Genomic DNA, 21,048 nt, shown 5'->3' with positions numbered 1-21,048 from the left:
TGGAATTATACACTTCTCACTATGGTTACATAGTGCATTGCATCTGATAAAACCTGCTGTAAAAATAAACTAAAATGGAGCTGGCACAGAAAGAGAACATAGTGCAGGTATAATAACTACTGTTAAAAGAGAAAGGGGAGAATTGACAGCTTTTAAAAGACCTCATTGTGAAGTGAGTATAGAAAAGGACGGACATCAGGCTGGCAATTAAATGCAGATTAGTCTCCACTACTGTGTCTCCCATAACCACCTATGGTTGTGAAAGTTGGACCATGAAAAAACTAGACAGGAAGAAAATCAACTTATTTGAGCTATGGTGTTCAAGAGGTTCCTGTGCATTCCACAGTCAGCAAAGGTGACAAGCAAGTTCTGGAGCATAGAAAACCAGATATGTTGCTGGAAGGCAAAATCACAAAATTTCACCTTATTTCGGCCATGTTATGCAATCAAACTCACTGGAGAAGGCAGTTATGCTCGGAATGGTCAGCGGTAAAAGGAAATGAGGCTGCCAGAAAAAACTGGTTAGATACCATCAAAGCCGACACCAGTCAGAACATAAAACAACTAAAAGAAGCTGTACGAGATCAGAAAATGTGGAGAGACCTGGTCCATGGAATCACTGAGAATTAGATATGATTGAATGGATAGCATCATCATCAGAAGACCCCATTGGATAAACACTGTGGTCAGAAGTGGGGTTTTTTGCTACTAATGGAGGCTGGGGTGCCCCATTCTGTAGACAAGGAATTTTGTCAATCCAAGTTACATTAATTATTACAGCTTATCCATTGATACCTATGCAGTTCTTTCTTTTTATATTATTTTTATTAGAGTTTATATAAAAACTAATACAGAACTAAAAGATCTACAAACAAAAAGAAAATATATATATAAAAGATGACTTCCCTGTCCCTCCAAACAAGTATATGCATTAGCAGTAACTTAACACCTCCTCTAATATTACTGAAAAAAGCCCTCTTCAGCCCCTTTCTCATCTCTAAACAATAACCAAATTATAATTGCATATAATACCTGTGCAGAGTCCTCAATTCTCTGTATGGGAACATAAATCAGCTTCTTAATATAAAGCAGGAAGTGACCAATTCAGACAATATGGATTTCTTTATTTTCCTTTATATTATTAGGAATAAGGCTCCTAATTCCAAACTTTGAGGTTGCTAGTTAGTTTCCTACTTTTTCAAAAATTATTATGTGGAACTGGTAGGGGGAGCAGACCATGACGTTATCAATTCTGCCAAACCGAACCTTATGTCACAAAAGTTTGTTCTAATAAATGCTTAAGTCTTTGAAGCAGGGGTACACAACTGTTAGCTTAAGGCTGTGCATGTTAAGTCAAGAGTTGTACCATGTTTTATAGGGCAAGTCAAGAACTACACTCCAGAAATGAGTACAGGCAAACATGGAGGCAATTTTTTTCTTTAACTTGTTCCTACTGTACTGTACTTGCAAATTCCTCTTCCCTCCCCCAGAAAGGGTATAACATTTTTTTTTCATCTGTAGAGGGCACTGTGACACGGACCCAGCGTTAAGAGCCAGCAAGCTGCAGAGGTGAAGATGGTTATTTTAGTTTATTTCGTTGGGCTTTAAAGAACAAAATATCCCTTTCCCACAAAATTGAAAAAAAAATAGTCCAAGTATAAGGGCATTTGGATGTAACCCTCTCACCAAATCTCCAAAACAGATCTGAAATATTAGGCCCACCGACTCTAGGGAGCCGCGTAAAACTGGTGGTTCATTTTTCCTGCATCAGGTTGAGCAAGAAACTGCATTGCACGTGAATCGTTTCTCCTTGGCTGCATCAAGTTGAGCACTGGAAGTTTTTTTTAATCAGTATTGATCGTTTGGGAGGTGGTTATAGAGAAAGTGAAAGAAGAATCAAGCGGCGGCATCTTCGCCTTTGAAAACCTTGCACAAGCAATTAAAAAAAAAAACTGGCCACTTTTAAGAACTACATTTCCCAAGATTCTTCGAGAAAAGGAAAATGGCAATAACCGGCGCGATCGATACGAAAATCCTGAGGCGCAACTTCCATCTGCTGCACAAGGAAATTAGCGGCTGAAACCGGCATTTAAATCTAGGCAAAATAGTACAGGAAGCGCCAGCCTGTTGTCCTGAGGGGACTACCGCCCACGTATCTGCCCGAAGCTAAGATCGCTGTCAGCAATGGCACCTGCGAATGAACCCGCGCTGCACCAACTGATAACATTGAAAGAGGGCCGCGGGGACGGAGAGAACCAAGACGTCGCTGCTCACTATTCACAGAAAAAGAGACTGAGCGTGTCTGTGTGCCCGCGGGTTTAAAAGTTATCCCCCACATACACACACAAAAAAGCCCACCAGGAGAAAAACAGGAGGCGCTAGGAAGCGAGGGAAAGCACGCCAGCCGGAAAAGAAACCGGCGGCCTCCCCCGGCCCAGTCCCCCTGCGCCCGCTCCGCCGGCGCCGTGGCAGGCCCCGCACCGACCGCGCTCCGGAAGCGAGGCCGCGCTGCGCAGCCCGCTTTCCCGCCAGGCGGGCCCCGCCCATCGCCGAGGCGGCCGCGCTCTGCGGCCCCTCCCGCTGCCCGGCAGGACTTGGCCGAGCGGCTCCGCCTTCCCTTCACCAGTCGCGGAGCCGCCCGCTGCCTCGCCAGCTGCTGCCTGTAACCCGAGCTCGCTGCCGGCCGCGTTCCTGCTTCTCCATGGAGGATTATCACAAGCCCGATCAGCAGACGCTGCAGGCTCTGAAGGACACGGCTAATCGCCTTCGCATCAACTCCATTAAGGCCACCACGGTGGCCGGCTCCGGGTGAGCCGAAGGGCGCTGGGGGGGGGGGGGCTGGCATCTCAGGCGCGGGGCGTCTGGGGAGGGGGAGACCCTGTGCAGACGCTCGGGCGCGCCCCTGGGTCGCTCTCTCGCCCCCTTGGCACGTGCTGCGGAGAGAAGGCTTGCCCAGCCCTTGCAGAAGAGCGTGAGAGGTGGGGGCGCCGTTCAGGTTACACGCGGGCGGCGGGCGGCGGAAAAGGCCGTGGCGAAGGAAGCCTTCTTTGCCTTTTGATCCCCCTCCAGGACCTTACGGGAGCACCAGCCTGCACCGTTGCCTGGCGAGATATTCCCTGCCATCATCCTCGTTCAAATAGATGTTCGGAGCAGTGTGGCTGTTTTCCTTCCTTTCTTTCCACCATTCCCACCCCTAGCAGATCAGACACATCCAGCATCTGAAAATAATAGCAGTAAGGTTTTGTCTCTGTGACCAGATAGTGCTATTACGCACATTTGTCTCTCACTTCTGCAAAACCCTCCCCTCCCCCTTGTATCTAGATTGCTGAGTATTGATGTATAAAAGAAACGTTGCCATCTTTTAATTGCTCTTTTGAATTCCTCTGCCACAATGGAACTTTACAGCTATCTAGGAAATTGTTAAATATTAATGCAGAAAATCTACCCAGTCAGTTCAGCTGTGGGTTTGCCCTTAAACCAAGTATCTCTGGATTGTAATCTGGCAATACTGTCATTTTATTTAATGGGGTATGTCTCAGAGAAATCATCCACCTTGCAGTGTGGCCGAGTTACAGTATTTTCAGAATGGACTAGTGATCTCTTGTTTTATATCTGTCACTACTTCTTTCTTAACAGCAACTGGACAAAAATAAGATAAATAATTTAGGAGATTTTGGATTGCACAAAAGCTTCAAGGCTGCCTGTGAGGTAAAAATGTATTTTGCAACATAGTGTTGAAACAGACTTTAGGTGTTGCTTATGTTTCATAATACCCGCAACAAACAAATGTTTGGGAACCTTAAACTGTCAGTTTCAACTGTCACTTGCTTCAGTAGATGGCTTATTTGGGCATAAAAGCAGATGAGAAAGTTACATATAAAGCAAAGTTGCATCTAATTTATTAATTATTTTGTTTCTGTTTGCTTGTGTGATGGAATGTCAGGAGAATGTGGAACTGTTACTAAAAAGATATCTGAGTCCTGGCAAGTGTTTGACAGGCTTTGAGGATTCTGTTACAATGCCTTAAGTATTTTTTTAAACTCCTAGTGACTCCTAGTAGACTCCTGGTCTACCTTAAAGGACTGATATCAATCTTGAAAGGATGTCAAAGCTGTTCTGTATTTCAGCATACATCCAACCCAGTCAAGTCAGAGTTGTTTTGAATAGACTTCTCATGCTTTCTACTTTCCCAGGACCAAGATAGCTTTTTTGGTAACAGCTCCATGTCATTCCATCACAGGTTGTGAGCTAGTTGTAAAAGAAAACTAAGGGGCAGAATCTGGGTCACTGTGGCTGCCTCTGGGTGTAAGAGATTCATTGTGAAGAAGAATGGCTGAAGTGTAGAAACTGCCTTGGCAATCAGTCTCTACTCTAGAGGTCAAGGAGACACACATTGGAGTGCCCTGCTAGGCGCCACTTGATCAAAGGTTGTTGGAATTCCCCTGGTAGGGTCATTCTGAGGAATCAGGTGTTGGAGTAAGTCAGGCTTGATCCGATACTGGTCTAGCATCCACCTCCCCTTCACACTGTGGTGCAAATAAGCTAGTTGTTTTTAACTCAAGGGGCATCCACTATCAGCTTGACTTTGTTTCTTTTGTCTGTGGGTGGGAGGGTGGACAGGGTGAGATAACTGCTTAGGCTTCCTGGGATCTGGCAGATGATGCCTTCATATCATCTTACAGAGGTATAAGCACATACTTACACAGCTTTTCCACATATCCACTTTCCTGCACAAGTTTGCAGACATATAATTTTCCTGTACAAATCCATTTCCTTCTCTTTCCCATTTAGCATTTTTAAACACCTCACAGAGCACCAGAAAGCAAAATAATATTAAGATGCAAACCTCTGCAGCACATTTGTCGTCCGTTTGGTGCCTGAAAGGGAGATGCATTCTGCAGCCACTCCTCCCCACTGGCAGAGTCCTCCTGTCCTGCTCCCTTGTGGCATTAAAGAAGGGCTCTTCCAGTTTTGCTTTAGAGTGAAGCTGATTTTGTGAGGGAGGAAGATGATGAGCCAATACAATACTCTAATAAGGAACTGATGGTAGCAATAAGTTTTTCTGGGCTGCTGACATGTTTCCCTTTCTCTTGTAAGTTTTAAATCCAGTGAGATTTTCCCTTTCCTTCCCCTTTCCTCATGGCAGCTCTTTGGAAAAAGTGAAAAATCCATTTTCTCTCAGACCCCATTGTGAAGAGAAAGCTTGTCTGAGAAGCACTGACAATGAACTTTTGCAACAGCTTCCCGCCTAACTATTAAAATGGGAGAGAGGCAGTTTGCTTAATGAAGAGCTTAAAACATTCACCTGCTCAACACCCTGTGTTTTAAGTAACAATAGAAAGGATCTGGAGAAATATTCAGTATCATCTTACCCAGAACAGCTTTTCAGCCAAATAAATCCTTGCCAGTTACTTTTTAGATTGACAACTTAAAAAAGAAAAAAAAATTGCAGAGGCTAGGGTTCTGATCTTCCCCTTGGCCATTTCAGTCTGTGGAACAAATATCCAAAACCCATCTTTCAGTTTTGGCACGGACTACTTAAAACCACATGTTCCATATACAAAAAGCTTTGTCCACAGAATGTTTTGCAATCCATAATAGGAAGGAAACATAAGAACACCAAATTAATACAAAAAGTGCATGTTTTAGGCTAAATTATTGCTAATTTTGTGTTTCTCAGTGAAAACTGCCTGTAGAATTACGAATCATTTGAAGTGGGATATAAGCAAAATGCCTGCAGTCCCAAATGAGCAGTTTATTCAGGCTTCTGTTCTGAGTGAGGTTATTTTCAACTCTTGACTGCAGGTTCTGGAATAAGCCTAGTTTTGACTGCATTCAGTGGGTATTTGTTTTTTAATATATACAAATAAGGCTTTAAATATAAGATTGAAACATCCATATTTCTTATCCGTTTCACCTTTTCCTAAAGTAAATAAATTGGATGAACATCTTAATATTAGAGAGAAACATTATTCTATGTTGAAATGTATTTGTTTACCATATTCTGTACAAGTACTAATATTCCAAAATGAAAATCTTACTATGCCTTAGGGTTTTTGTATTGTGTTTTGTGATGATTTTTCATATGAAAAAGTGGGACATATATATTACAGATAAGATTAAATAAGCAATTTAGCTTCTAATCAGTTTGCAATTTGACAAGGAAATAGCTGCCAAGGGGTAGATTGTTACCTCTTTACTCCTCCCATTACAAATATGCATACTGTATAAAATATAGTATTGAACTATTGACACAATTCTTTTGTAGAAGATATTTCTTAACTTGTGAGAAATAAGGTGAGTTACCTTGGAAAAATGAAGGAACAGGAAATTACTAAAATAAAACCACCTCATTGTGAAGCAGAATTATGGTGTTTTTTTGGAGGAGGTTGTACTTTGTACTGTTAATGTGTTGTTGCAACAGCTGTATCAAAATGGTATCCATTTTTTCTCTAAAGCCAGATTTCCACTGTTGTTAATGAGGTAACATGACAGATCGGTAATTTTTGTATGATTGAGCTGGACTGAAGGTAGAAGGCTTTGGGAGAGAAGTTAAGAACTCCCCAGCAGGACAGATATGGGAGTTTCAGGAGATTCAGTGTGGCTAGAAGCACCTACTGTAACTGGGTGGGGGGCTTGGATAAGGCTTTAACAGAGCCTCAGTGTTTTTGTCAGGCCCTTATTGGTGCGGCATCATTGTTGCTTCCACTGCTAGTGTCTGGAATGATGCACACTTGCTGCTTGTCGTAGGTGTGCAGTTTGAGCCAGGTTTGTGATGCATACTTGCACATACAAGCTCTTATAAAAGTTGTGATTCCTTGCTGTATGCTTTCAGGTTATTTTTCATTTCCCTCGGCCATTTTTGTCTTAGCAAAATTTCCCCTGCATCTGGTGGATTTTTGCTTAGTGTGTGCTGAACAGGAGTCTTAGTATGCAGCTCTGTTTGATTTGGGTGGGTTGAAAGTGCTTTTGTGTTAATGCAAACAGTTTGGGTGTCCTCGGACTAACAGAATTTGATTATTGAGTGACTGTTGTTTTTCCAGAGAGAAAAAGAACAATTGATTGAAGGAGTATTTTAAATGAGAATTTCCTTTTAAGATAATTTGGGGGGTTGGGGGGGGGAACCAAAAAGACCTATCTTTAGAAGTAGGTTACATTTTTAAAGTTCATTTTTACGTATGTAAATTGAACATACATAAATCATAGTTTTCATAAGAAACTGATTTATTAAGTTTCAAAGCTTATAGTACACATTGGTTTATAAACTGGGTTCCAGTGATGGGTGGAGGCTAAAATAAAATCCATTTATTCTAAGGCATGGGTTTTAAATATCTCAGTTCATTTGGAAAACCTTGTACAAGGTAATAGAAATTGCATAGCTTTTTTTTTTATTTTGGTTACATCAGTTTTCCTGCAATCAAATTCTGAACCGGTAGTTCAGCCCACTGTATTTAATGGGACTTGCATTCCTAGTAATCAGAATTATAAACATAAACATTTATTTCCCAATGAGTAAATTAACTAGTTTTCAGTATTTCTTTTTATTATTAATTCAGCTTTATAATGCTGTCATTTGAAATGTTAGCAATATTGTAGAAGTCTTCTACCATAGTCAAATAAAAAAAATCTAATTATCAAAGTATAAATGTCCAGAGCTATATTAGTTGCTTATAGCAGTGCATCTTCAAAAGTGAGCTCTACTCCACAAAAGCCTGTGCCAGAATAAATATATTAATTTTTAAGAGTTGATACTGGCCCTGAATAGTATCTGTTGCCTGATTTTTTTTGTAAACTGTTTTAATCTATATTTCTTTCCTTCTACTTGTTCACCAATAGGTTTGTTAAAACCTTTTCCCCAGAGCAGCAGTTCTTTAGAAAGATGGTTAAGTATAAAATTTATAAGATTTAAGAAGTGGGCATTAAGCATGTCAGGATTATTGATTAACCGCCATGTATAAATATACTTTACTAATACGTGATGATCCCTGTCTTAAATCGAATTCCTGTTGTGCAAGTACTTACCAAGGGATGAACACTAATCTTTACTTCATGTGTTTCAAACGTGTCTGCATGTGTTTCAAAATTATTAGCATGTGTGATGCTTATAAAGGGATTAGCCTTAGGATATAATATATAATTGATATCATGATCACAAACATATTTTACAGAGTTATGTTAATGTCACGTGACTTGTATAACATACATTTGATTTTTGTAGTGTTAAAATGCTAACAAGTAAAAGAAATGAAATTATACTATGTGGTATAGTTGACTTTATTCTATAAATAGGGTATTTTACTAAGACAGTACAGAGTAATATTTAAATCCACTAGCTGATCTGCAGTTACATTGAATCATTACAAACATGTATTGAAGTATTTATTTTATACACAACAAATAAATCTGCAATCTGCAGCATGCCTTTCCAGCAGAAGTTATTGGAGAGGTAGATTTTAACTGGAGCAGACAATTCTGAAGGTAATGAGGACCCAAGCCATAAAAGGCTTCATAGAAAATAACTAGTACTTGAATTGGACATAGAAGCCAGCTGGCAATTAATGTAGCTTCTGCAAAATTGGTGTCACTGTACTGTTTCAGTTCTTCCCAATCAACATGTGGGCCACTGCATTTTTGTGTCAACTGCAGTTTCCAAATCACTGTCAGGGGTTGCTCAATGTACACTGAGTTGCAGTAATGCAGATGAAAGATGATAAGGAAAGGCATTACTGTTGGCCAGTGTTTCCAACAGCTGGAGACCTGGTGGGGTGCAACTGCAAGAATACTGTAAATGTAAGGAAATAAATATGTAAATGGTGATAATGTTTAAAACGGAGATAGAGTTTAGAAAGTGAGAGAATATATTCATACCGGGTATATCTTTTGCAAGCCTCTTTTGCTATGCTTTTCCTGGAAAGCAACTGGAGAATTAAATAGTTTTTAAATGAAAAAGTATGCATGTATAGGTATCTATCACTGTAAAATATTTATATATTGTTAGGGATTGTTGTGTTCTTTAAAAGAGAAGAGGATTTCCCCTACTTAAAATATTACAGAAAACAAGTTCAACTATTTATTAGGTAGACTTCATTAACATAGCAATTGCTGATTCTGATGGCACTTAAAAAAGAGAAGTGTGCTTCTGTCTATCCTGTTAATAAAGGTAATATTTAAATATATATTTTAGATAAAAGAAAACAATCTGCATTCACTTAAGATAGCACTAATCCATACTTCATGTGACATATTTTCTAGCAGAAGACTAGAAAATGAGCATGCTGGTATTTCAGTTATGGAATGTTACTTGACAAGAAACCGCTGTTGTAATATTTTATGTACTTTGACTTCCAGCCACCCCACATCATGTTGCAGTGCTGCCGAAATTATGTCCGTGCTGTTTTTTCACACTATGAGGTATAAACCACAGGATCCCAGACATGCCAGCAATGACCGATTTATTCTCTCCAAGGTGAGAGCTAGAACTTCTTATGCAGTATTTTCCCAGTTTTCTAAAGGGTAGTTTTGATTGAAGATTCAATTTCTTAACATTAGTGGAGGAAAATAAATTCCTCTGCAGAATTTTTATATAATGGTATAAACAACATGAAAACATTTCTGCACTGACTTCTGGATTTTTTGCACCAAAACTTTATTGATCTCTTTGGGCATTCATTCAAATCCAGAAAAATTAGCCATCCCGTAATCCAGTTCATATGAGGCAAACTGAGTGACCTTTACATTTCTCTGGCAATTCATTGTTGCTGAAAAGATTAGGAATAGTCTTATTCCTTTTGAAGAGAAATAAATAAACAAATCGGAAGTTTCATGGATTTTATATTAAGAATTATATGGGATTCTGTGTAAAAATAAAATGCATGATTAGGCCATTATCTTCTCCTGAGCTGCTTTTGAATCAACCATCTTTGCTGTTACAGATGCTGTCTCCACTGTTAATTTCCTTTATTGCTCATTAACTCTAGATAGGCTTTCCACTCTCACACTGATATTGTTTTTCTGTTCCTGTTTCCTGTATATTTCATCATGATTTCTAGAACTACTGTGCTCATTTTCTATCAAGCCACTGCCCTTTCCTTTGGTTATTAGTTTACTTTCCCTTTTTCAAACTTCTTCTAAACTAGCCTACCGGACAGGAAATGTGCCATCTGTGGCTTTTGTATATTGTTTTGCAGATTATTCTAATCATTAATGTGATATAGTTGTTTCATGTTTCATTCTTCTTAAGATGTTCTGTAAATCCTAGAGTTTTGCTTTTGCTTATAGGGTCATGCAGCACCAATCTTGTATGCTGTTTGGGCTGAGGCAGGCTTCATTCAGGAATCAGAGTTGCTGAACCTGAGAAAGATTGATTCCATTTTGGAAGGCCATCCTGTGCCCGTAAGTGTTTTAGAAAACAGAGTCTCCTTATAAACTGAAGTTTCAGTGACTTTTACAGAAGTTTCTATCTCTATGTATAGTAATTTTGGCCAATAAAAATTAATTCACAAATGCAAAAGTGGTTTGTAAATAAGGGAAATTAAGGAATTTTCAGTAAATTAAAGCAAATAGAAAAGACTATTGCAAAACCTTGTTTTAATGGACTAATTGTGGAGAAGAGGTTCTTGTTATTTGCAAATGTATGTTAAATAAAGTATGTCATGGCAATTTACATAATTTACTTGATAACACCAGAACACAAATGACATCATTTACATCAATTTCATAGTAATGTCAGTAAGCAAATGGTGTGAATTGCTACAATGCCAAGTTGGCCATTGTCAAACTCTCTTATTTAGGGTTCAGGCTGAGTTAGGGTTTTCTGTATTACTTTGCTGCCACTGCATGGTTTTGCAGTCCAGGTATGGTAGCCCTACTACATGATTCCTGATGTTTTTATTCCCTCTATATACTGTCATTGTTTAATCTAGTTTGATCTTTGGGATACAGGTAGTCCTCAACTTATGATGGCAACTGGGACCGGAATTTCCGTTGCTAAGCAATGCGGTCGTAAAGTTTCATGCAGCTGTATAAATACAGTCCTGGTTGCCATCATTAACTGAATCCTACGGTCATTAGGCAATGCAGCCTCCTGCCAGCTTCCCACAACAAAAGTCAGTGGAGAAGCTGGCAGGAAGTTGCAAGTCCTGGCAGATAACTAACTGCTGCTGGGTGGAGGAAGGAGTGAGGGGTGTGATGAGGGTGCAAGGGGGTGCGTGAGAGCGTCATGGAGTGTGCACGAGGGTGTAGCATGGGTCAAGGAGGGTGTGTGAGGGTGTGTGAGTGGCTGGTGTGGCATGAGTACAGAGGGGTTGGGCGAGGGTGCGCAGGTGGGGGAGACTTACCCCAGTGACTTGCAGCCTTCCCTGCCAGGTTCCCCATTGACTTTCTAGGGGAGCCAGCAGGGAGTGTTGCAAGTGGAGATCATGTGATCGTGAGGTGCTGCAACTGATCATAAGTGTGAACCAGTTGCCATGCGTCCAGATCACAATCACGTGACTGTAGGGGTGCTGGAACAGTCGGAACTCCAAGGACCAGTCATAACCTTCATTTGTTCAGCAGTGTTGTAACTTCGAATGGTCATAGGTCAAAGACTACCTATAATCCCATTTCTATGTGGAAGTCATAACCTTCATTTGTTCAGCAGTGTTGTCACTTCGAATGGTCGTAGGTCGAGCACTGCCTATAATCCTGTTTCTATGTGGAAGAACTAACACAAGAAGATGTACCTCAGCTTTGTTCTGCTTTGTCCAGCATCATCTGCAAAACAGCATTGTGAAATTGCAGTACAAACTCTGCCCCTTTTGAGTATGCATGCAAAGCCGCAATACATACAGAAAAGAAGCAGGGCTTGTGTTGCAACACCACAGTGCTGCTTTCATCAGTCTAACTCCTCTTAGTTCATGATAATATAGGAGTATGACGAGTGCAACTGGCCTGTTTTTTTATTATACTTATTAATAAATATATTCTGTTAGTATATTATATAATATTGGCAGAAAATAGAACTATAAATATTCATCAAGTATTCATGGCAAAGGATCAAAGTCTTAGTATTTGTAAATTGGGGGTTCTGTTTGTTGTATTGTTGCCTTCTTGTTTTTTAGAAACAAGCTTTCACTGATGTGGCTACTGGATCACTTGGCCAAGGATTGGGTGCTGCATGTGGTATGGCTTATACAGGGAAATACTTTGACAAAGCCAGGTAATTTTATTTTTAACTTGCCTAAACTGCATGAAATTGAATAAAAATGGAGTGTAACTGCCTTATGATCAGTAATGATGTTTTCTTTCATAGTCCACTTCCACTTTTAGATTTATTTCTAAAATTGCAGATAATGGTAACATTTTGAATAGTAGAAATTTGAATGAGCCTTTTAGGCCTGCCTGCAGCTCCTTTTCAGTTGCATGAATGAACAAACTTCAAAGTTTTCTATTAACTCTTGGTTACTTGTTGTTTTAATATGGAAACTATGATTAATATATATCAGTTCTTCTTAACCAATTATCTCTGTGAATACTGGGATGGCTTTGCTCTTAATTTGATTACAGAACATAGAAATGCTAAAGCTAGCATGCAGTCCTCAGATTGCAATGATATTTTTTTCTCTTTCTCTGTCCAGATATATTGTATTTCTGTAGGAATGTTAGTATTAATTGTAAAATGACATGGTTTAGGCAAAAGCAGTCTTGATAGGACTTTTGTTCAAAAGCTGTTATGGAAACATGACAATGTAGAACAATGTAGAACAAAAGTGGGTGTGGAGAAATAATAGAGCTTTGATTGCTCAAGGGAAGGAATGTTTGGCAATAAATCATTATTGGCATGAAACTCTTCACGTGTTATAAAAGAAAATGGATATCTAAAGGCATGTCTGCACTGGAAAATATAACAGTGTTGAGTAGATGTAATTTTAAACTGTACATTTAACTAGCTTGAAAGCATTTCTTTGAACAATGATTGGCTAGTCTTAATATAGTCTTGACCGGTGATAGAAAATGTTTTTCTGCTTATCATTGTTGTTTGTTTGCCATTTCCATACAATGCTGAGGGTAGCTAGCATTTGGTAAGTTTGTAACTTAACTGAGCTTAAGCTGCAAATATTTTTAATTTCTTCTGCCATTTTAGTGTATTCATGTTACACCCACACACACCTGTATATAATTTGTATACTGATGTTTGGGCAGATTGACAAATCTTGGTAGAAGCAATGCAGCCTTCTAAAAATGGAAAAAATATGCATGCATCCAAACTACCGCTTGTAATTTGCTTTAATTCATGAAATGCTAATGCTGTGAGAAGATCATCTGAGGTTGCCAACTTATTTACTCTGTGTGAGTATATTAAAATTGGTGATGCCTTTTCCACAAGAAGGACAGGACTTTTGAATTTCAACCAGTTTAGTATGGAAGTTCTGCCAGAAAAAAGAAGTCAGTTTTGTTCCAACCAATACTTGCAATAGCAACATCTGCCTTAAATAATGCTGGCTTCACATTAGCACTCTAACCTTTGCTGCACCTACCAGTAGTAGATACAATATGTAGGATTATGCAGAACATCAAAGGGTACCTGCTTTGCCAAAGTTTTGAGCAAAGAATTCCCTTTAAGTTCTTTATGGAGCAATATGGTCTCCTTACTTCGAACAGTGAAATAAAGCAATCATATAGAGGCTGTAGAGGAACCCTTTCCTGGAGTTTTGGCCAAAGTGCTTTCAGACTGAGATGCTTCAGCATTGCTGTGCTCCCTCCCCTGGTCTTCCAGAGTGGGCAGCTTTGGCATGTGCTGACCAAAGCTGTTCAGTGTGAAAATACTTTGGCTAGTCTAAAATTCACCTTTTCCCAAAGGAATGACCCAAGTGGTTTGGGGATAATGAATTGCCTTGTTAAGTTGAATCTTGTAACCGCTTTGGTCAAGGGAATCCTGTTACCTCCACAGTACAAAGCTCTTCATGAAAGTGAAGCTCAGTCACTACACACAGGCCTGATAATCTTTATCATTTTGTAATAAAGGTGGAGAGAAAATAATGTATGCTTCCTTTGAACATGATCTCCAGATGATTCATGCCAAGTAAACAAACCTTTTACTATATTAAAAGACAAACCTGGAGGGAGTATTTCTTCCCAACCCAAAGTATAACAGGCTATTATCTTCAAAGCTTTTGAGAAGCATGCCCTTTTTCCTTTGAAGTAGGGCTGATAATTGCTTTATTGTACATGAATAATATATTAATATAACAAATTAATTAAACAAATACTGCAGCCCTGCAAGATTCTGTACACATTGTTGGAGTTCAAAGTCGTCCCACACTTGTTTGTGGTAGGTAATGGAATAATTAATATATTATATTATAATAACATAATATGCATTATATTTGTAATAGTATAATAATATATTGTAGTGAATTGTATGTCTCCTATTCTCAAGACTCTAGGCAGCTTGCAATTTTGAAAAAGTCCTACCATTGCTGGCCACTTAAGTGGGGTGTTTCACACCAAAGACCCAGCGGAAAGCAATGCTCTTACAGATTTCCTAAATTTTAACAGGGTGGAGGCCATTCTGAACTTGGGGAGGCAAGCTGTTCCAAAGTAAGGGGATTGCTAATAGGAAGATGCTTCTACAGGGCTTCTACAGGGCTGCCTCCTCAATGCCATGTACTGGCTGGGCAGATTGTTTCTGGAGAAGATAGTCTCAACAAATAGGTTTTGTAAGTAACAATTGGGCTTGGAAGCCTACTGGCAACTAAAAATGTATCCAAAGTATAGGTGTTACTCTACTGAACTGGTTAACACCAGTCAGCAGGGGGTCAGGCAACGACATTTTGTGCCAGTTCTAGTTCCCAGGTCATCTTTAAGGACATCCTTGCAGAACAAATTGCAGGAGTCTAATCGACAGATGACAAGAACATAAGTCACTGTTGTCACTACTTCCTGGTCTGGGAAAAGTTGCAACTGGCACACCAGATGAGGTGGCTAAAGGTTTTCCTGGTCACAGCCTCCACCTTAGATGGAATACAAGTTTCTCTGCCAACAGTAATTCTAAGATACTGGGCTTTGGTCACATTAAATAAGACAGCATTTTGCTGAAGCAATAGGTACAGACAGGCACTGATGCTTCATTGTTCTAACCACCACAGTGTAGGCTCAAACTTGAGCCACGTCTAGTCATCTTTACTCTTTGTCTTTTGCCAGCATTGCTCAGGCACTTCACTTGCTGAAACACTTTGAATTACAGGCTGCTTGGGAGCAATGCTAACCATTACCCTGGAAGATTCCCCCATCTCCACTGGAAACTACAGTGGTACCTCGGTTCACAAACTGAATTCGTTCCATGACTCTGATCGCGACCCAAATTGGTCGCGACCCGAATCAAATTTCCCCATAAGGTTCAATGTAAATACGGTTAATCCGTTCTGACCCCTCCGAATTTGGTCACCAACCAATTTTGGTCGCGTCCCGAATCAAATTTCCCCATAAGGTTCAATGTAATTACGGTTAATTCGTTCTGAACCATATGTTTTTTTTTTTTAAACCACAAAAATATGACACAAAGTACAGCACGAAGAGAGAGAACGCTAACCTTGGTCGATGCAACTTCTGGCGTGGAGGACAGGAAGGCAGGTGGAGAGGCGGTTATTGCTTGGAGGGAGAGTCCCCCTCCCTACAGGAAGCCACAACCACATGTCACGGGAGGGAAAATGGCCGTGGATCCTGTTCGTCACCCAATCCGGCGTTTGCGAACGGAGGCAAAATTTTGCGAACGGAGCTGTTCGTGACCCGAATTGGTCGTGAACGGAAGCGTTCGTGACCCAAGGTACCACTGTAGTTGGTTCCACAAGGTTCTTGGGGCAGACCATCTTAATGGGTCTGTCCCCCCCTTTGGAATTTGGTGGTGGCTGTGATCCTCAAGGTGGCCAATTATTTGGCCATAGCAAAGGATTGATTTAAATCTAATCAACCATCAATAACAATTTGCTTCCAAGTGCAATTCAAGGTGCTGGTAGTTACCTTTAAAGCCATAAATTGCTTGGAGCCAGGTTACTTACAGTACTGTCCTGTCCCAGGTGTTTTTACCCATCCTGTCTGATCTGGCAGGAAGGGCATACTACAACTATCATCAGCCAAGAAGTGTCTGCTGGCAGGGCCCCATAGGAGAGCCTTTTCTACCATGGCGCCTGCCCTCTGGAATATCATTCCTTTGGAGATTAGGTTGGCCCCAACCCTGCTGGCCTTTTGCAAGGCCTTGAAAACCTGCTTCTGTGCTCAAGCTGGGCCCTAGGAGTGTGACAGAGCTTGTCTCCTGGTTATGTTGAAGGCTTTTGTATGATTCTCTGGCGGCTGTGTGTTTATTCTTTGTTTTATTTTGTATTTGTATATATTTTTTATTTATTTTAATGTTGTGAGCTGCCCAGAGTCATGTACTTGAGATAGGTAGCCATATAAATTGATTTAATAAAATCAATAATAAACATATTGGTTGCTGCAAGTTGAAATGTAGTTCATAGTCCCTAGTGTGGATTAGGGCCATGATCACCTGGGACAAGCCCAGATCATAGCAGCTCCAGACCCCACCCCTGAGTACACAAAGCCTAGGTGAATCCACCATCAGCCTGGCAATTGGTTCAAGCAGCTTGGGAAGGAAGCTTGCTGTACAATGTGGGCCAGTACATGAGCAGTAGCCCCAGTTAACAAATAGGACCACCTGAGGAATGATACACCTGACCAGTATCAGGTTCTTATAGAATATGTTTGCTGCCCCTTGTCCCTAGCCTTGGTGTTGAGGCTGCTGTACCTCCTGAAACCTGGCTGGGGAGATCTGAGATAAAGGAAGCCCTCCATTCTTGCCCATCCAAGTGTTTCCTCCACCCCTACATTCTAGAACAGCAGGGTTTTATTACATATGGGCTTGGCATTCAGCCAAACCAACCTCAGACTGAAGCCTTCAGTGATTCTGTATCCAGAACCTGGGTTGAGTCTGGGAGACCAGAAGAGAGGGTTGAAACCAAATTTCCTATAGCTCTTCCATTGTAATGCCCACCCCACTTCTAATCATATTTCCTGTGCCTGTCACTACTATAATCCTTCCCCCGCTCTCCAGCCCCCATCAGTCCCTCAAGCTTCTCCCAATTTCATCCCTGACATCCTTTCTAATGGCATCGTACAAGTGGTCTCTCTGGTGTCTACCAAGAGGCTATGTGGACATCCCCTCACTAGCTGTGCCCTCTTCCCTGCTCTGGCTCCTGGACTCCCTGCCCTGGGTCCTCCCTAGGGCGCTAGGGGGCCACACGTCCTCCCTGTCTGTTGCCCAAGCTGTGATCTTCCTTCTTTCCTGCTTCTGGAATTGTCCCTCTACCCTGGCTGCCTGAGCTGCTGAGGAGTTAATGCATGGAGTCCTTTTTTTTTTTTTTTGCTTTTTAGAGGCAAGAATTGCCCCAGAGGAGAGAGGAATGTTTATCTGATAACCAGGAAGGGTGGTGCTTCTAGTAGCTGAGAGGGGTTTTCATTTGGATGACAATAAAAGGAGGGAAAGATTAAAGCATTCTTTGAATGGAAAGAATGTCACAGCAGTGCTACTTGTTAAAACCAGTGCCAGGCAATTAGCATTGTATCTGTTTTGGAGGGACAAAATTAAAGGTGTCATTTCTCTACTAGGAGGAAATACAGATACAATTTGGCATACCGAAATGAGGAAGTAAGCTGTGCTTGTTCTGTGGAAGAGCTACAGTTTCTCAATCGTTTTGCTGAGTCACTGTGATGGTGCTTTAACAGGCAGCCTAGCTTTAAAATCATCTTTAGAACCCCTTATTTCCTAAGGTTTTCTTCTCTAATTGACATCAACGTATCATAACCTCTCTGTAAATATTCATTGGTGTTATTATAAGATGGGGGTTGTAAGTAGGAAATAATGCAGATTTCTAATTATTCTTGATGCCCTTCATTGATTTCTTCACAAATGGTCAGGACTCTAATCCCTGGGCAGAGCTGAATTATATTTGACCACAACTTGTTTCTATTATTGTCAGAACTGAATTAAAATAAATGTCCTCATAGGGCAAAATTTTGGGGTCATTCCTCATTGTGAGAGATGGATAAAATATGTTATTATTGACAAAGAAATAGTAGCTTGAGCATGCTAAGAGTGCAGCTGTGTGAGAGATAAGGAAGTAGTGTTAAGTGTTATGGTTATCAAATAGTGGCAGATGGAGAGGAAGTTGTCTCCTTGTGTGGGACAATGTAAATGCAAATTAATTTGGAGCAATCTTTATCAGTATAATGCAATTAGCTGAAACCTTGAGCAATTACCATAGATGAGGTGGGAGGGACCAGGAAGAAATCATAGAGCGGCCGGAAAGACTGTACACCCTGAGTACCTTAGCCAATGGGGAAAAGGGGAGGGACTTGCGATTGGGAATGTATATAATTAGGCCGGAGTGTGTATGTGGGTGTGGCTTCTTATTTGCAATGAAGCCCACCAGCCTTTGCAAATGCTTCCAATAAAACTTTACTTCCGACTAACCCAGAGAGAGATTTGTGGTGCTTGTTTCACACATCATTAAGGATCCTTAGCATAATTGAGCTTTTGCTATAGAGATGAATTTATTGCTTGCTTGCTTTGTTTGTTTGATTTATATCCTGCCTTTCATACAGGAATTTATACAGCATACCTATTAATCTCTCCTCCCATTTTCCCCTACAACAACCACCCTATGAGGTTGATTGGTTTGAGAGTGATTGGCCCAAGGTCACCCAGTTCACATCTGCAGCTGAGAGTAGACTGCTGGGTCTCCCCATTCCTAGTTCAACCCCTATATGCTGTTGTGACTCCCCTTACTGTTATGGTTAATAATGTACTGTATGTGCCTGTGTGTGTGTGTATGAGAACACCATCTGATCAACGGCATTTCCTGTCTCTGCTTCTAAGATACAGGCACCTTCCCAAAGTATCTTCTTATGACTGACCCAATCATATACTTGTTCGTCTAAATAAGACGCACTATATATAGGAATGTTTGAATGGTTTGAATTGATTTTTAAAAATTTGAATAAGCCATTTTTAAGAAAAGTAATAAATATGATATTAAAAAATGACTGATCAAGGCAGGTTTTGGCACAAAAGTGGAACTCCCCCAAAGTAGAGCTGCTAGGTCCTGGGTGTCAAAATCCAGATGGCTACCAGATTGCAGGGAAGAATTAGATTTTTCTGCATCTCTTTGCTGCCATCTAGTGGTTGCAGCCCAGATTTAGTAGCCCTGCCAAAGTGGAATACTGTGAAGGTTACATAGCTTGTTTCTGATGGATTAAGCAGGAAAAACCATTTTCTGGAATTTGCAAAACTGGTATAAGGCTATAAACTACGGATTTATGTTATAGAATTAAAATTAATTGTAAGCTGGGTTACTTCCATAATACCCTTGGTTGATAAGACCAGAGCCCCAAGGTAGTTTTCAAGTAGTTAAACAAATGTTTATTGCAAGTTTACACACAGTCGGGGCAAGTTTTCTTTTATTTGTAGCAGACTAGCACTATTTTGTGGTTTAGCCAGAGCACTGCATTTACCTTCTCTATTTTTCCTTTTTTTGGTAAACTGGTGTTTGGGAGCCATCAGTTTTGTCTTCTAAGGAAGGCAAGCGTTCTAGCTACATAACTCTAAAATACCTCCCATTATAGAAGTAACTCTCTCACATACCAGGATTGAGGAAGGACATCCGGTGAGTCACCCTCTGGATGATAGGTGGTGGCAGCGAGAACCACCCAACTCTTATCCCAAAGCAGGAGGCAGAGCTGGGGTGTCATGACCCAGAGGGCTTATGGGAGAGGAGTTTGAGATTTCTAGCCTTCTACTCTGGTGGCTAAGCTGTTCCACTGCACATTTTTCAATAATTTAGGAGGTTAAATATTGTCGCTCTGCCATTTGTTTTATATTTAGCTATCGAGTGTATTGTATACTTGGAGATGGAGAGTTATCTGAAGGCTCAGTCTGGGAAGCAATGGCCTTTGCTGGATTCTACAAACTGGATAATTTGACTGCTATTCTTGATATTAACCGGTTGGGACAAAGTGATCCTGCTCCTTTGCAGCATAATGTAGAAACTTATCAGAAACGTTGTGAATCCTTTGGGTACGTAGTCATATAATACACTGTACTTGTTTTAAATCTGTACTGAGTTGTGCTGATATAGGTAGTCCTTGACTTATGACCATTCAAAGTTACGTCTGTTACGAAGTTTAGTCCTCAACTTACGATCATTCAAAGTTACAACTGCACTGAAAAAAGTGACTTATGATGGTCCTCACACAATCATTGCAGTGACCCTGCAGTGGTTATGTGATCGTCATTTGTGACCTTCCCAGGGGGCTTCCAACAAGCAAAGTCAGTGGGGGAAGCTGGATTCATTTAATGACCATGTGATTTATTAATGACCATGGCAAAAAGATCATAAAATTGGGCACGACTCCCTTAACAACCACATCACTTAGTTTTGGTCCCAATTGTGCTTGTAAGTCAAGGACTACCTGTAATTAAATACAGATTAACAATTACCAGAATGATCTAAGAAATAAAATGAAATACTGATAAAGATTCTTAAATATTTTAGGGGATTAGTCTTTTTTGTTGAATCTGAAGAGAAAAATATGGTTAGGATGGTATTTTATATGATTGCCTAACTATTGACAGTCATGTCTTCCTAGAGTTTTACGGTATTAACACATTTAGAAAACAAAATATATTGTGATTAGGTGTGTCATGTGAACCCAGAGCAGCTCCATTGCTCCTGCTTTGTTTTTTAGCCTCTGAATATTTTGTAAGTGAAGGAATTGAGAAGAAGATCGGCTTTTCCCTATCCCATGTACAATGGCTGTAATTGTTAGCTTGGCTTGTTGATTTTTACAAAACAAGACAAGAACAACATATCAAGAAATGCCCTCCATCCATGAATGCCAAGGTGGTCTAAGACCTTTGATATGTCTAAAATGATTCTTTGGAACTTGATTATTTTGAACATCTCACAACATCAAAAAGAAGCCCTTATATATGTTTGGTATGCGTAAATATGCATA

At 40.3% G+C, this 21,048-nt stretch overlaps 1 protein-coding gene across 3 annotated transcripts in view; it reads left to right on the top strand.

Annotated features, from left to right (window-relative positions):
- Positions 1-2,593: 2,593 nt before the first annotated feature.
- TKT (transketolase) overlaps positions 2,594-21,048 on the top strand; it is a 32,322-nt gene continuing 13,867 nt past the window's right edge. Inside the window, exons 1-6 of one of the 3 annotated variants that reach the window (XM_088134183.1) lie at positions 2,730-2,808; positions 7,837-7,882; positions 9,349-9,466; positions 10,279-10,392; positions 12,099-12,196; positions 19,916-20,107. In XM_088134183.1, the coding sequence (XP_087990309.1) occupies positions 9,383-9,466; positions 10,279-10,392; positions 12,099-12,196; positions 19,916-20,107 (488 nt within the window). In that variant the 5' untranslated portion in view covers positions 2,730-2,808; positions 7,837-7,882; positions 9,349-9,382. Of the gene's footprint in view, positions 2,809-2,906; positions 3,709-7,836; positions 7,883-9,348; positions 9,467-10,278; positions 10,393-12,098; positions 12,197-19,915; positions 20,108-21,048 lie in introns of those variants that run through there. The other 2 variants (XM_088134182.1, XM_088134181.1) reach the window with 2 other exon arrangements.

Source organism: Python bivittatus, unplaced genomic scaffold, assembly GCF_059951505.1.
Source record: "Python bivittatus isolate LINGU-HERP-01145 unplaced genomic scaffold, Pbiv_v1 ctg000080_np1212, whole genome shotgun sequence".
Classification (NCBI taxonomy): Eukaryota; Metazoa; Chordata; class Lepidosauria; order Squamata; family Pythonidae; genus Python; species Python bivittatus.
The sequence above is the reverse complement of the archived record's forward strand: the minus strand, read 5'-3'. Positions and strand labels throughout refer to the sequence as shown.